The 18,125-nt window shown below is 36.3% G+C and overlaps 1 protein-coding gene across 5 annotated transcripts in view; it reads left to right on the top strand.

The window, feature by feature from the left end:
- LOC150099507 (transcription factor 7-like 2) overlaps window positions 1-18,125 on the top strand; it is a 427,945-nt gene that overhangs the window by 387,364 nt on the left and 22,456 nt on the right. For 4 of the 5 annotated variants that reach the window (XM_090403548.1, XM_090403547.1, XM_090403546.1 and 1 more), the window contains one exon: window positions 8,398-8,470. In XM_090403548.1, coding sequence (XP_090259674.1) covers window positions 8,398-8,470 — 73 coding nt within the window. The remainder of the gene's footprint in view (window positions 1-8,397; window positions 8,471-18,125) is intronic. The other variant, XM_090403544.1, reaches the window with a different exon arrangement.

The raw sequence follows: 18,125 nt of genomic DNA, 5'->3' as shown, positions 1-18,125 counted from the left end.
ACTGTGTGCGCTATTTCTTCTTGCTATTTAAAAAGCCTTTTATAGAGCCTGTTTGGTTACTGTGCCTTTGAAATACTGTTATTCTAATTAGCAGTGCACGCTTGCTTTCTCTCTCGTAACCTTTCTTGCTTCAACTATTGTGTACTATGTTTATCTACCTTTTGCACTACAAGTCTTATGCCTATGGATACTAGAAAATTTATTTTTATTGAGACTGCACCACTACTATCTTTTAATTGGCATAAAACTCAGTAATACGGCCGGGTGATTTCTCTCTCTCTTTCTCTAACACAAATTCCTTCAGTAAAACTTTACACAAACAGCCGTGGTCAGTTTGTGTAAACTATACTTAACTATACGCTTCGGCTATCTCACTTGGTTTCCTGCTCACAAGTCCGATAATTTTTTTTAGGAACAGTGCATTGTAAAATAAACAATCAGGCGGCACTCTATTGACATATAATACAACAGATTTATTTACATTTTTAAAATAAAGTACATTAAATAAGCGATAGGGAGGTTACTCTTCTCTACCTATCCTTTATGCGTTTGGTATAAAGAAACAAACTTTCCTTTTTCAATATTAAATGACTATACAATATAATTACTCTGTTACTTTTCTGCATAAGAAAACCAATTTGCTGAGACTCATAAAGCGATTAACTGGCTATGGCAAGTTATCTTACAATTTAGATTCCAGTTAACAACAAATCAGAGGACTCTCATATAGATATTTCTTATTACTATTTCTTATCAGTCCATCTATGACATATCTCCTAGATTACAAAAAAAAGAATGTACATTAAAGGTTGGACACACTTATGGAGGCTCTTTTTCATGACACCTTCCATAGGTCCTGCATCGAAGTCACTATGGTTCTTCTTTCATCTCAGGCCTTGCTTCAGGGGGCTTTTCGTCAGAGTATTAGCGGTCTTGGACTACAATCTTCCCAGTATACTCAAAAGCTCAGGCAAGAAGTTTCAGCATACAGGCTTGAAAATCGTTCTGCGGCTTTTGGCTTCAGTTGACTTCCCAATTTTTTCCTCTGGCATGGGTTCACCGTAAAGTCTGTTTCTCTGGGTCAGCATGCTTCTGGTTCTCCACCGACTGCCTCTGGCTCTCTTCAGTAACAGCGCTTCGCCTCTCCTTCTGTCAGCAACTGGACCTTGCCTCCTCTTGACTGCCTCTGGTTCTCTGCCGGAAACTGTCTACGATGTTCGGCTCAGTCCTCTTTTATTTTCACCTTCTCGGGACCTTGCACCAAGGGTTGTAAATCCCGAAGAAATCGGCAGTTCTCCTTGATCCTTTTGTTAAGGCTGGCCCATTCTTTTTTCTCCTCCGCTCTTTTTTCCTTGTCTTGTCGGGCAGCGGAAACTTCTCTGAAACTAGCAGACCTCTTTGATACTAGCTTTGAAGGTGTTCATGCGCAGAGCTTACAACCAATTTTCTCACACACTTAATCGTAAACAACTTTCTTGTGCTCTTATACATAGCTATTATACATTATACAAAGTTCCGATGACAAAGCATTGCCTTTGTTTTTGACATTCTAGAAACTTTAGTTAAAATAGTAAATACAATAAATTCCCATAGGGTTATTTACATTAATAAAATACATAGAGACAAACAAGGTTATTTTTATAACAGTTCTCATGAGACTTGACCTCTGTAAAAATCGATGTAAAGTGCTTTGGTATTTTTAAGCTACATCGAGTTTTACATGGTCCCACTGTAGTGCCTAAGGATACGAGACTGAAAATGACTGGTGATAGAGCTTTAGAAAACAAAATGTGGGCAAGGTCTAAGTTACCAAGAGGAGAGATGATATGTATATTTGGAATATGCTGTATTTAGAAGGAAAGCTGGTTAAAGAAATGTGCAAGGTGCTGGAAGGATGGTGATAGTTATTTGGTATTCTGGTAGTAGACGGACAGTTTGTGTTAGATCATTATTTACTACGAAATGCAAACATTTCTTCCAAAAATGGAAGAAATTTTCCACTGTTGCATTAAAAGTTAAATTAAAGATGCCAAGAAATTATATTCTTGTTTAATCCTTTATGTAAGTGTAAGCAAACAAAGTTTGCACTTGAAGTATCTTCACAACTAGGCTACTTGTATATAGAGACTAATGAATTCACATTAATTGTTTTAGTATCCCATAATGCAAAAAACACATCCTTTCAGTTATGTACACATACTGGCCACTGAATTAGAAACCTTTATGCAGATATATGCAAATTGCTTGGTCACTTGCATCACATGTTCTAGATAACTATTTAAGAATGCTGCTGGTCAGTAATAAATTAAATTATTGTATGATGATACATCGGCCATGAGTTCCCCTTACAGGAATGTACGGCACCATCTCAGATAAACTGGTGGAAAAAACCCTGCTGTCCACACCCAAGACTGGCTAACTTGGCTTTGGCTAAGGAAGATCCTTAAGCTCCTCACATCGTCGACGGGAATCGAACCTAGGACACTTCTTTCCCAGGCATATGGTTGCGAAGTGCAAAGCCACTAGGCTAACTGTGCGGACGATCAGTAATAATCAGTAGTGTTGATCACAATAGGAAAAACAAAGGATCTTTTAGATCCTTTGTTTTTCCCATTGTGGAAACAGTAGGAGTTCAATAAAGGGGGGGGGTCTGTCTGTCTGGAACCACGATTTTGAAAACAGCAGAGATGACTGGTTCTCAAAAGGTAAGATATCCTGGGTGTTTTAATGAGTGGAAAAAAACAACCCACATTGTTTGTCTAAGAGACTTAATTGTGGTCCTAAGACAGTAATAAATTTAGTTTAATCCTTTATCCAAGTGTAAGCAAACAAAGTTTGCACCTGTAGTATCGTCAGAATTGAGGCAACTCGTAGTAAAGGTGGACCAAGCTCTCATCACTTGTCTTAATATCTCTCATAACGCAAAGCACATCTCCTTGAGTACATGTATAATACTATGCATTAAAGGAAGGGCCATTACCCAGACCGGTTTTGACTTTTATTGAGGTCTCAGTGGGAGCCAGACCCAGAGGTGGTGATACTAAGGTATAAGCAATGGAGAAGTTGCCAAAAGATGTTTCACCTTATTATTAAATTACTCTGGATTTAGAGAAAGATGTTGAAAGTTTATTTTCCCTTGATTAGACTATAATAAATTTAGTTTAATCCTTCCTAGTTTAATACATTATGGGAGATACTAAGACAAGGGGTGAGGAGAGCTTGGTCCACCTTTACTACGAGTTGCCTCAGTCCTGAAGATACTTCAGGTGCAAACTTTGTTTGCTTACACTTGGATAAAGGATTAAACTAAATTTATTATAGTCTAATCAAGGAAAAATACTTTCAACGTCCTAAGACAGTCTGTCAGGAAAGAGATTGCCATTGTCTGAGAAGGAGTGTATGGACAAACAGAATTGTGTGCAGCAATTGACCGAAGCATTTAAGATTCTTGAATTCAAGAGGATCATTATTGGCAGTTGTATGCCTATATGGAAACCACTGATTTCTGCAAAGTTCACATACAGTGATGTCAGAAATACTGTGACTGGTCACTGGAAGACTGGTAAACGTCATGTGGTCTGATGAGTCGTGTTCTGTACTGACACTAGGCAGAGAGTTTTGTGGGAGTCCCATGAAGCAATGAACTTAGCTTGTCTTGTAAACACAACTCAAGGTTCTGGAGGTGGTGTTCAATGTTCAAGAAATTGAACATTGTTGCCAATCAAGTTCATTCTGCAATATTGACTTTTTTTTTTTTTTATCCAGCAGGTGATGGTTGTTTCATGGATGGCGATGCTACTGTCCATTGCACAAGAATTGTTTAGCAGTGGTTCAGTGAGCATGAGAGTGACTTCTGCCATCTTCTCTGGCCACCACAACACTGAGATCTGAATCCAATTGAGAATGTATGGGATATGTTAGAAAAACAGATCTGGGAGCAATGTCCTCAGTTTAATCCTTTATCCAAGTGGATTAAACCAACAAAGGATTAAATCAAGAATATAATTTCTTGGCATCTTTAATTTACAGTATAGCCAAGTGGAAAATTTTCAATAGCAAAGTCCTCTTCCATCTGAGCCAAGTAAAGGACTGTCTGGTGAATGCCTAGTATGTTGTAGATGCAATCCAACATCTTGTGGAATCTATGCCATACTATATATGACTGTAATTTGGACTAAATGAGGTTCAACATGGTATTAAATAAGTTTCTAATTCAGTGGCTGGTACTGTGTATAATGCTATGCATTATGGGATATATATATATATATATATATATATATATATATATATATATATATATATATATAGTTGTGACGATATTTCACATGTAACAAAGTGAAAAAACTTTCAACAAAAGCTAAAAGTGTATTAAAAGCAGAACTAACATAATCAAATACAGAATTCTCAAACGGGTAGAAAGGTTTATGTGTTGGCAGTTCATGTTTAGTTTATTTAATGGTTTTAATTCACAACACAAGAATAATAAGAAAATAATTAGTTTATTTACTTATTTGCTAATATTTTGCTGGTGTTATACCCAACATCTTCAGAGCACAAAAAAACAGTTTGTCACAGTGTGAGAACAGTTTAAAATTGTAACAGACAACCCAAGGAACTGGAGTTCTAATTGGCAGCATCTAGTTTTGGATAAAGAAAGAATTAAGAGGTATTAATTTGATCTTAAAATGAATGTTCCCCAGAACCTGGATGACGGTTCTGGCATCATTGTGGATGATATTGCAGATCAGAGCTTATTTTTTGTGTTGATTTTTGAGTACAACATTATTTGTTAATTTTCGTATATGTAACAAAAGTAAACCATACTCCTCATTTAGACTAATTTTTGAGCTCTCTCTCTCTCACACACACACAAATTTTCACCTATAATTTTATTATTTGTTTTAACTTTACTAGCAGAACGATGATCTACTGCAGCATGCTTGGCAGTTAGTCAACATCCTGTCACTGTGGAACTTTTGATCTTGTGGACAAACTTTCCTTCATCTTCATTTAATTTTGAGTTCTCCATAGCAGTAATTCATGGTATTAACACCAGAGGAACAAAATAAATAATTTAATGAGTTTACAGATATTTTTCTGTATTTCGTATCAACATCTTCAGCACACAAAATACACAGCACTCAACTAGGCTGTTGCAGAAATAAATCAAAATGAAATAGAACTAATGTTCTATCATTAGTTATTCTGAAGCACTTTCTCTGGTGCCTTAGAATGACTGTCTCCCAGATCTGTGGAAGACAGTCATTCATAAAAAAAAATGAATAGTCATTCAAGCTATTCATTTTTTAATCACTCTTGGATGATCTGTTAACATCTGTCTTGAAGAATGTTTCATAGCTGATGCTCATTCTAAAACTAGTCTCTCAGACCTGTAGTTCTTCTGTGCAGTACAGCCTTCTTCCATTTACTCCTGTATGAAAGGATATCCAGAGAATAATCTCATAGTCCAGTCTGAATTGCCATACTATTGATAGCAAATCTAGTTTACATTCTTCAAGGCAGATGTTAACAGATCTACCAGTCTGCTCAAGAAAGGCTTGTTATAGGCACATGGAAATTTATACACTTCAGAATGCATAAGAGGATGGAGCTGATTCTTCAGAGAGTGAATGAAGGTTGCTATCTGGAAGTCTAGTTTCAGAGTGGCATGGAATTATGTTATGGAAAACTTTAACTGTATTTTCAGCTGTATCCCATGTCTGGATGTGAAGTATTGCTATGCATAATCATAAACACCAAACTTTTCAATTACATTTATCTTTTAAGTTCTATTTGTGTAAGCATTTCTCTCCCATATGTATTTTTTTTACCATTATGATCATTAGAAATTTAAATATAATATCAATAAATTGTTTTTCTTCTCCCTTAACTCTTTATTTCGTTAACCACTTGTTGGGATTGCAAAAGAAGGCAGGAACAGTGTTTTGTTTTGGCTATTCATTTTTTAATCACTCTTGGATGTTGGCTAGTAATACTGTAACCTGCAATTTTTTGCTGACTTCACAATTTGATGAGTTTCTGATTATTTCTAGCTGAAGTAATTTTTGTCTGTGATAAACACAAACAAACATCAGGGAGAAAGCCTTCTATCATATTCACTCAGATATAACTCACACCCTGATTTTGTTTTACGAATAAATAAATTAAGTTTTGCATATACCTTGCAAATGAAAAAAAAGTTTAAACATGCTGCACAAACAGTAATGAGAAGTTCTGTCAGAATGATAAACAGGTAAAACACCACCCTGTCATGCATATGTTAAAACTAAGAAATATATAGTGAATGTTGTTATGGCAGTTTCGGATATTATGAAATTTGGTTGAAGAGAATTAGCATTTCAACTCAACAACTGTCGGCTTGCCTTTGTCATGGGGTCGTGCAATCTTTTGTTAATACTGCACATCTTCATAGCTGCTCTATCTCTACTGGCCTACCATTTCTGTCTGTTTCGCACTCTGCTTTCACTTCTCATTAGTCATTCGTGAAGGATTGTTCATTATGTATCTCAAGTATCTCTTATAACTTACTGGTAATTTTTGCTTGAAATAATGGGAAAGAAGATGATACTATTTGGGTAGATAACTCTGACAATCGCACTCTGCTTTCACTTCTCATTAGTCATTCATGAAGGATTGTTCGTTATGTATCTCAAGTATCTCTTGTAAGTTACTGGTAATTTTTGCTTGAAATAATGGGAAAGAAGATGATACTATTTGGGTAGATGACTTTGACGTTGTGTTCTTGAGGCCTGAAGTATCAATAGCGAATAGGAGATTCTTGGTAAGTCATACCCATTTTCAGTTTTTTCCTGAAAACTTTAGTTTCAAAATCCCTACACATATCTCGCACCACAATTTTTTAGCTTTAATTTTGGGGAAAAAAAGTGTGAGTTATATTCGAGTAAATATGGTAGATTCAGTTGATAACTTTCGTTTGAATACCAAGTGAAATACAGTAAAATTGCTGTTTACCAACATTAATGAGAACAAGGTGGTTGGATAACCAAAAACATCATTTATTATTGAAAACAGAAATGTAGTGCAATTATGTACACAACCTAATGTTTTATTACAGGATAAGTAGAATTCGTGCATATGAAATACATACTGTGTACTAATGAAAGAGTTTATCTGAAGAAATTCATTCTTTATGGGCTAGTATAGAAATAATTCTCCTACTTATTTAAAAATACTGTGGACTGTTCTTGATTTCTTCTCTGTTAGTTAAATGTAGTGCATTAACTGAATGTCATTAATTGCAACCGTCATATTCCGAAAGAATGTGTTTCTTTTCATCAAGTCTGCACACTCACTTTTAAATCTTGACATCATCATTTAAAATTCTTATTAACAGCAACATTTTGATTCATTCTGCAAATTATAATTTGAGAACATTGTTGAGATTAATCTCAGCTGTTGCAATTTTATTGCTGGACTAATATTAATATAAAGTGTATATTTAGGTATTCAGTCATTTTAGTTTCTGTGTGAAATGAACTTATCAGAATTGTTATTTAATATCAGCAGTCTATTCATAGACAAAAATCTATACTGCTGATATTAAGTAAAAAAAAGACCATTGGCATTTATTGTTATACCATATCTGTTAATAAAAATTGTATTCAAGATAGCTCTGAGGAAATTATTTGTTTCATATTGTGTAAACTGAAGTGTATGTTATGAAAGAACATTATCTGGTTGTGACTGTATAAATTAAAATGAATTTAAATCAGTTAATTCTTGTATGAATTATCCTTTGAGATTAATAGTAACAGTTGGAATAAATCTTCTATTTAAAAGAATACTGTTACTGTACATTTTAACTATAAATAGGATATAAAATCAATATAATTTATATCTTTTTTTGTATTGTAAATTTACTGATATTACCGTATTACAAACATGCAGCAATGGGTAGATCAAATAACGTGTAAGTAATCTTTTGGTTTTGGCCTCTATGTTAAAATAAAAAGGCCAAAATTTGTCTAACTTTAAAATTTATTTTATGTTATTAATCTTAGTTCCATTACAGATATTATTGATTATATCAAGAATCTTCTTTAGTGATTCATTAATAATGTAGTGTCTCAGATGATAGACTATATCTTTGTTCTTGTTTTGTATGTGTTTAATATATGAGTGTTAATGTTTACTGTGTATAAAGTATGATTTTGATTTTGTCAATGAAAATTTGCATGTTTTTGCTGTTGTTATAAAATAATATTTTTGGTATTTTATTTGCATATTGTTTTTGTTTGCACAAGTGTAACTGAGTCCTGCTATGTTTGAAGTTATTTAAAATAAGTAATACATACTACTGATTTTGAAAATAAAATTTGTATGTCCAGAATACAAATATATTTTCTTTTGACCTAGAAGGCAGCAATCCCAAGAAATGCCGAGCCAGGTTTGGATTGGACCAGCAGAGCAGCTGGTGCAAACCTTGTAGGTAAGTAGACAGATTACTCTGCCATTTTTATGCTATTCTACGAGTATAAGTATTTTTCTAATTTCTGTTTTGTTTTTTTAAATATAATTATACACAGTACCCCATATAGTTTGTAGAAATATAATGTATTAATCTACCAACAGATTAATAATTATAATTATATTTTTCATCGATAACACTTGCATTCCTTACTACCATCTTCTTCTAGCCCTTTTTTTCTAACTATTTATGGTTATAGGCCTCCCCCATTTGCTTCCATCTTTTTCTGTTGAAGGCTTCCACATGTCATTATTCTCCAGCCATCTCCAATATGTCATCCTTCAATCTTCTCTCTGGTCATCCAGGCATTTGTCTTCCTTCATATGGATGCCACTGGGTGATTGTCTTCGTCCATCTATCACTGCTCACCCACACGTGTCCTATCCATCTCCATTTTGTCAGTGTACTAGCTGTGAAATGTACGCTTTGCGGAGTGCGGTCGGAGTGTGGATAGATGATAATAACGGATTGAATGTGTGTAGAAAATGTAGGGAGAATGAGGAATTGAAGTGTATTTCGGATCGTGAGTGTGATATTTTTGTCAAACTTCAGAATGAAGAAAATAGCGAAATGACAAGAAACGGCAAGGTTGTACATGAGAATTATGAGAGTGTGAATGTAGAAAGTGTGAATGATAGTATTAATGGTTTCTCAGAGAATAAAAAAGATGAGATAGATGCATTGAGTGAGATTGCGTTGTTGAATGGTGCGATAGAAAGGGCAAAACAGCAGCTAGAATGCATGAACAAAAGTCGACTGAATGAACCAACCAATAATAAAAGGTATGACAGGAAAAATAGACGTATGAATGTGAACATGAACAAAATGAAGGATAGAGTGCTGTATGGAGACTCGTTAGTACGAGGTGTGTTAGTAGAGGATTTGACAAAATCGTACCAACCTGGTGCGACCATAAAGGATGTAACTGAGTCTATTAGAGAGCAAAAGGAAAGGGTGAAAGAAATGATTGTTGTGGCAGGTACGAATGATTTGAAAGGAGATAAAATGGAAATGATAGAAGACCTGAACGAATTGTTTGAGGTAGCAAAAGAAAAGAGTGAGAGAGTTAGAATGATTAGTCTTTTGCCACGGTATGACAGTGAAATGCTTAAAAGGAGGGCCATAATTGCAAATGACTTTATGTGTGGGTTATGTATGACGAGTGGTGTGGAATTTGTGGACGTGTGGAGTGAGTTTGATGGGTAAAAGGATCTATATAAGATGGATGGCTTGCATTTGAATGGTTACAGTGTAAGAAGACTTGGGAAAGTGTTGCTGAATGTAGTGGATGTGCAAATTCAGGGAAACTAGATTTGTTGGGGGGGGGGGGGGGGGTAGATATACAGTCCTTAAGGAGGCAGTTGAATGTAAGAATGAATATAATATGCTAGAGCAAATAAGGACAACAAACCAGAGTGGGATAGTTAATATAAGGCATCAAGGTAGGGTTGGGGCTAATGGGGGTCTTAAATTCATGTACACTAATACTAGGAGTATTAGGAACAAGAAGGAAGAGTTTTTGGCCATGGTTGGCACTTCCAGACCACAGGTTATTGGTATTAGTGAAACGTGGCTGACTGTAGATGAGATAGCTAGTGGGATTGAATGTGATGGGTATAGTGTGTTCAGGAATGACAGAGAGAATAAAATGGGGGGAGGAGTATTGTTGATGATAGCTGATGAGCTCCAGCCAAGGAGAATAGAAGTTGAATTGCAGGATAGAGAAAAGAGCACATTTGAGGCCATTTGGTGTGAGATTGTGGTTAGCAGAATTAAATATACAATTGGGTGCTGCTATAGACCAGGTGATGGAAAAGATGGTGGTGACAGTATGCACAAGCAAATAGAAGAAATGAGTGGAAGGAGGGTGATTATTATGGGAGATTTCAACTATGGTCGCATTGATTGGAGTGAGGAGAGGACACACGGGAGGAAGGAAATGGATTTTATGTGGTTATTAAGGGATAACTATCTGCGACAGCATGTAATGGAAAATACTAGGGGTCAGAGAGTGCTTGACCTAGTAATTACATCTGAGGATTTGGCTGTAACAAATATGACCACATTGCCACCAATCGGTGAGAGTGATCATAGGGTCTTGACTTGAGAGGTGGCTAAAGGTGTAGAATTTTCAATTAAGACAGGGTACATGTGGAATTATCGGGCTGGAAAGTATGACAAGCTTAGGAGTTTGATTGGCTCAGTGCCATGGCATGTACAACTGCAAGGACTAGAAGTTGATAGTGCATGGGAGGTAGTTAAGAAGTGCTTGCATGAAGCAATGGCTGACTGTATACCTAGAGTCCGAATAATAAATCAAGTAGGGGTTAAATGGATGAATAACACCATTAAACTTGAGCTGCAAAAGAAGAAACAACTATGGAGGGAATTTAAGGAGAAAGGTGACCGGCAGGCACATGAACGGTATAAAGCGCAGGCCAGAAGGGTGACGAGTGTGGTAAGAAAAGCAAAAAAGGATTACGAAAGAACATTGGCCATGCAAGCTAAAGAGAATCCTAAACAGTTTTTTAGATATGTAGCAAGTAAAAGGAAAAATGTACATGGCAGAATGATTTTAAAGCATGACGGTGGTAGGGAGGTAACTGAATCAGTTGAGATAGTTGAGTTACTGAGTGAGCACTTTCCAAGAATATATCATCCAGGTGGTGACATTGCAGAAACGAATAAACCAGTAGATTATATGGGAATTGTGGTGAATGAAGAGGAGGTGAGTAGTCTATTGCATAACCTCAATGTCAATACATCTGTGGGATTGGATGGTATACCAGCTCGTGTAGTACGAGAAGCAGCTAAAGAATTGTCAGTACCCTTGACCATTTTGTTTAATTTGAGTTTCGGGTCTGGGTTAGTCCCGAGCGGGTGGAAGGAGGGGAAAATAGTTCCACTGCATAAAGGTGGTTCCAAGACTGCTGTTGTAAATTACCGACCGATTAGCATATCAGGAATCATTGTCAAGGTCTTAGAAAAATTAGTCAAGAAAAGAATACAGGATTGGATAGATGAAAATGGGATATTGTATGGGGGACAACATGGTTTTGTGAAGGGTAGATCATGCCTCAGTAACTTGCTCACGTTTTATAACACAGTGACGGCTGAACTGGATAGGGGTAGTGGGTTTACAGTGATACTACTGGACCTTGCCAAGGCCTTTGATAGGATACCACATGGAACCCTAATCAGTAAACTGGAGCAGATGGGGATGGATAGGAGGGTGGTTGAAGGAGAGATACCAGAGAGTGGTTTATTCAGGAGTGGAGTCAAAAAGACATCTTGTGGCTAGTGGAGTGCCACAGGGCTCTGTTCTTGGATCACTGCTTTTCAATTTGTTCATCAATGATATTGGAAAGGATTTGAGAGGAAGTGTTCACTTGTTTGCTGATGATGCAAAGTTGGGTAGAGCAATTCTGAGTGCACAGGATGTCAAAAGTTTACAGGATGATTTGGATAGTTTGGAGGACTGGGCTAGGAAAAATGGATGTCAGTTTAATGTGGCAAAGTGTAAGGTTATGCACTTTGGGGTGAAAAGAATAGCAGCAGTATATCGCATTGGTGGAACCGTACTCCAGGAGATTGATGAGGCCAGGGATTTGGGAGTGCTGGTGGATAGGGAGTTGAAGTTTAGGGGGCACATTGCAAAAGTGACTAAAACAGCTCGCCAAATGACTTGGGTTCTGAAAAATACTTTAACATGCAGAGACAAACAAGTTGTTGTTCCTCTGTATTGAGCCTTGATAAGACCCCATCTGGACTTCTGTGCCCAGTTATGGGCACCAGGGTTTCTTCGTGATGGGGGAGGAAGTGGAGAGGGTCCAGAGACGAGTGACCAAGATGATAGCAGGTCTGTGGAATGAACCTTATGAGAATAGGTTGAAGATTTGTGGGTTGCAGAAATTGGACGATAGGCGAAGGAGGGGTGATATGATTGAGACATTCAAATTACTGAAGGGTTTTTATAAGATTGATCCAGAAGATATTTTTAAAAATATGACTGGTGGTGCGAGGACTAGGGGCCATGCATGGAAGCTGGGCAAGAGCGTGGTTGACAAGGGTGTTAGAGCTAGGTTTTTTACTTGGAGAGTGGTGAATGAGTGGAATAAGCTTCCAGAGTCTGTTGTGGGTGCTACGACCATGAATCAGTTCAAGGCAAGATATGATAGATACTGTGTGAATGTTGAATAGTTGTTCCAGACATGATGTCAGGGCCTCCCTCGATGAGTCTGTCGACTCCTTGGAGTTTCCCGGAACAATAATAATAATAATTTTAATATTAAAATCTTGTCTTGCAGTTTGTTAAAACTCTCTCTCTCTCCATCCTGTGCTCAGTTTTCCTCATTCTGTCCAGTATTTGTTTGGTTATTGGCCATGTCTCTGATCCACATGTTATAATTAGGATGATACATTGGTTAAAAAGATTGGCTCTATTTTCTGGTTTTATTTTACTGCACAGGTTTTGCAAAATGTTTTTTTAATTTGCCAAAAGCGCCCAGCCTAGCTGAATTCTCCTTTTTATTTCTTCATAAATGCTTTTTCTTTTTCCTAATGTAAAGGTTCAACCAAGGAATACATATGAGGAACAAATAACAATACTTATTTGTTCCTCTGTTGTCTGGTTTCCTTCAATATTTGTCATTATTTTATTTTTTCATAGTTTATGTATAATCCTGCTTTGTTTGTACTGTGTTTAATTCTCCTCTTCTCTTTTTTTTGTTTGCTGTTACTACAGTATCATCAGCGTGTCATAAATGATTTAGTTTTTTACAATTAATATTAATCCCTTTGCCATCCAATCTACACCCTCTATCCAAAAAGAAACCAAACTTTTTGAAAATAGAAGAAACTAGTGGCACCATCTGTTGTATCTTTTTTGTTGTCGAAAGAGGCAACCTTCATTAGCGTTGTGTCAACTGTTTATGACATTTGTTTCATTAGAAGCAGAGTTCTAGTGCCAAGAGCGACAGTGTTTTTTGACGAACGGTCGGAAAATGAGTTTTAAACAGAGAGCTGCGATTGACTTTTGTGTTAAACTTCATAAACATTTTACCAAAACGCATCAAATGCTTCAAAAAGCATACAGTATGAATACTTATTCCGTACTCAAGTTTATGAGTAGTTTAAGCGATTTCAAAGTGGTTGTGAGACGCTTGAGGACGACAAAAAGCCGGGCCATCCAAAAACTGGACCGAGTGAAGTTAACATCCAAAAAGTGCGTGATTTCATCAAAGAAAACCCGAAATCGTCCATGAGATTGATTGAAGATGAATCGGGGATTCCAAAATCAACTGTGCACAACATTTTGACCGAGAGTTTGGGCCTTCGTAAATTGAATTTGTGATTTGTTCCACACAAGTTGACCGAAGACAAAAAACGTATCGAATTGAACACTGCAAGGACCTCCTTAAAACCACTTGTAAGGACTCAAACTTCCTTGAAACGATTGTTACTGGTGATGAAACGTGGTGTTTTGAGTATGAGTCCGAAACAAAGCGCCAGAGTGCTGAGTGGAGACCACCAAAAGAGGGACATCCTAAAAAAAGTAAAGACAATGCTGATTTGTTTCTACGATTCCAAGGGCATCCACAAAGAATTTGTTCCGCCTGGCCAAACAGTCAATGGTGAGTTTTATCTTAAAGTTTTGAAGCAATTGATAGCGAGAATTCATTATGTATGCCATGAATATCGTGATGCAGTTAGTTGTCACTTTTGCACAATAATGCACCATCTCATCGTTCGAACATTGTGAGACAGTTTTTGAGCAAAAACCAAACCAAGTTTGTGTGTTGGATCACTTGCCGTATTCACCTGATTTAGCACCCTGTGACTTCTTTCTCTTCCCCCAACTTCATTTGCTGATGAAAGGAAAGCAATACGACATCATTGAAAATGAAAATGTTCTAGTGGCAGTAAACACTGTTATATTCTTTGTTATATGTTATATTGTTTCTCTCTATCTCTAATTTCTTATATATTTCATTAACCTCTTTATCTTCTTGTGTATAGCCTAACTAGATTCCACCTAGGGATATTTCCTTTTCAGATACTGGCAAATTTATATTTATACTGTGCCAGCCAGTATCCTATAACAGGAATTTTATTCAAGTTCAGAGAAATATTCCTAGATTCACTGGCATACACTCTAACACACACTTAAATAGATATCGGTACTTTGCAGTCGTGACCAATGATCTATTACATAAACATATATATCTAAAATTTCTCCCGCTATGGTTCTAATTTTATAAGTGGTAATTTGATATCTCGAATTCAGGCATGACTCAGGCATATGCAATAAAACATGTTTATTGGAACTAAATGACAATTACAACTAAATTGAATCAAATTACTAAAACTTCTAAATCTCTTGCTAAGTTAAATCTAATGCTAAGATAAATAAACAATTCTAAATTAATCAAGTTCACCTAGACAGATCAAATTGTTAATCACACAGAACAATAGAAAGCAATGACAATATTACACTAAATTACGATTCTCTCATGCATGCTCTTCATAGAGTACATACTATACAACTTGTTGCTTTCTCAGTTAAGGTTATCTACTAAACAACATATACTTATTACTTCAGTCACATACAATTAGATTCGTTCCTGACAATTCCTTGTCCAATAGAATTTTTCTGTCTCAAATACGAAATCTTATCCAAGTTCTCTAAAGGATTGTCCACATTACTTAATCAAACATAACTTTCAATCTTCTATCACTTCCATAACATAACAAAGATCTCTATGTCCCAGTTCTTTCTGAAGGTCTATTAACTACCACATGTTGTTCTGGTCATCCTTCGATTGGCAATCTCAGTGCCTGGCTGTTGGCTACGTCATCCCTTCTACTGCTTCCGGACTCGAACTATTTTCTTCTGCGACTGAGGGCTATCTCCACTCCTTTCCGATGGGACATCCAGTGGCTGGCTCGATTTCTGCATAAGCTGATGATTCGCGTACGGCTCAGCGTGGAATCTTGTTCAGCATAATCAGGAAAACGGCCCGCTGTCTGACATCATAGAACCCTGGCTCATCCTTTCTCTGATCACCGGTCAAGAATCCTTGAGATGAAATCCGGAACAAAAAAACCTCAATATAGCGTGCGTTGCCTTATATCCCATGTTCTAGTGCCCTCTTTTTGCTGTATCCTTTTTTTTTTTGCATGGCCCTTAGTTTTAATGCCCTTAAAATGATCCCTACTCTCCCTATTGCTGTTAGGTGCTGTCTTCGAGGAAAGCGCACTTACGTTATTTTCCGCATAGCTGTGGCCTCCGGCATTACGACTGATACGTGCATTTCAGACGCGCCCTTTGCACTGTTACTCATGGCCTGTCTGTTGACTTACGTTATTTGAGATAGCTTAATAGGACACAAATTTAACCTAATATTTCTTTTACATGGAATCATTAATTTGTACACAATTCTGTTTAGTTTTCTGTTTTTGACTACAAATATTTCTAATACAATTCACATATTAATATGCATTCTCTTATATAACAAACAAGGTCTTATTACTTTCTGCTGGTGTGCAGGTATTATTTTAAATTAGTTAGAATTTTCATGTTAGATTCTGAATGAACAACTTCTTAGAAAATCCTCCATTCAGGATCTAACAACACGACCCTCAACAGTATCCCAAAATCCGACATATAAAACTCATTTTACGGATTAATTGACTGTGCCAAACGCTGTATCGAAGCTGAGGGAGAGTATATTGATTGATATAAATGATTTAATAATTATAATTGACCGGTGTTTTATTTTCTATCAAAAGTTCGGTTTCTTTTTGGACAGAGGGTGTAGTTAACTCAGGGCATATTCTAACACTGCATTGAATAATTTGGGTGAAATAGTATCTCCTTGGCATACTCCTTTATTTATTTGGAATGGGCTGCTGTGTTCTTGAATAGATACTAGCAGTTACTTTTTCATAGATTTTGTTTATATATAATTTTGCTTACTCCATGTTTCTTCATTGATATTAGGATTGCTTGTTTTTCAACTGAATTGAAGACTTTTTTATAATTATAAAACCTAGGTTGGCCTGAATCCAGCTTTTTCTTCACCAAGCTTCCCTTCCACAATCCTTCTCAACCGTTTCCCAAGTATACTTGCATAACTCAGTAGGGAAATACCTCTGTAATTCTCACATTCAGTTTTATTTCCCTTTTTATATATGGATACTATGAGAACTCTACTCCAATTATCTGGAATTTGTCTAGGCCTTCTGAACTATGCAGTGCAGTCACTGTAAGATTTTATACCTCCATAGTTGAGCATTTCTGTTCAAATATCATCTACTCCAGCTGCCTTTCAACATTTCAAGCTTTTGATGGCTTTTTCTACTTCAAGTATGGATATGTATTCCTGATTGCATGTCTTTTGAGTGTTTTTTTACTACTGTGCTGCGACTGATTGTTTTGTTTAGCAATTTTTTTGAAGTAATTATCCATACATCAAGGATATCTTTTTCTCTAGTTTTCATGCTAATTCCTTTTATAGCACTCTTTCCAGCAACCTCCAGAATATCTTGTCACCTTCTTAATATTTATTTTCTATGTTATTACCAAAGTCTTCCCATGAATTTTGTTTAGCTAGTTTTACACAGTGTATAGCTTTCTTATATTTGTCTCTGTATTCTCTAAGAGCACAAAGCTGACTTATTCGCCAGGAACTTTTGATATGTTTTCTTCTTTTCCTTCACTGCCTCTTTTAACTTCCAGTGTCCACCATGGAGTTCTGATTTTCTATCCTTACAGACAACTTCACACATGCCTCTCTGGCTGACTCAATCAACATTTTCTTCAGGGAATCTCCAAGGTTTGGTTCCTGTTCTCAAACTCTCATTTTTTCTTGAATGATGTTCCTGTATCATTGATGTTCACATCTGAGAGCTGCTCAACTTTTATTCGGTTTAAAACTTTCTTACATGTTCTTCTTTTCAATGTGAAATTTAATATGAAATTAAATTTCATATTGAAAAGAAGAAATGAGAAATTTCATTTTATCCTGCTCAAGACTAAATGGTGATCACTTCCAATTTCAAATCCTCTGTATATACTCTGGTGTCCTGCACCAGGGAGAAAATATCACTATGAACAATAACATAATCAATGAGACTTTTCTTATTCCTTGTCTCTTCTCTCCATATAATTTGTGCACATTTTTATGCTGGAATACTGTGTTAGTAATAACCAGTCCATGTCCTGAGCAGAAATCCAGCAGGTATTTTTATTATTAAGCATAATTATTAGTTTTGCTCTTTTCTCCAAATTTCCCCAAAATATTTTTGTATGTCTGACAATCATTTCCTACTCTACTATTTAGATCCACAACAAGGCCTTTTTCATTGTGTCAGTTGCTTTCTCTAAAGCCTCAAAAAATTCCTCCACTTCTACACTTCTCCACTACCTTAGTAGAACCTTCTGTGGGACCACAGGCACAAATAAGTCTCATTGTCCAGTTCCCCATTCTCATATTTTCCACATCACTCTACTTGATATTGCCTGCCATTCAAGAAGATTAGCCTTGTATTTAGTGTTGAATACTATAGCTACTCCTTTTCTTTGATTGTCATTGCCTGAATATAACATTTTGTT

Source organism: Typopeltis vanoorti, chromosome 14, assembly GCF_054136105.1.
Source record: "Typopeltis vanoorti isolate ZY-2024b chromosome 14, IOZ_Tvanoo_1.0, whole genome shotgun sequence".
In the NCBI taxonomy this organism is placed as follows: Eukaryota; Metazoa; Arthropoda; class Arachnida; order Uropygi; family Thelyphonidae; genus Typopeltis; species Typopeltis vanoorti.
The sequence above is the reverse complement of the archived record's forward strand: the minus strand, read 5'-3'. Positions and strand labels throughout refer to the sequence as shown.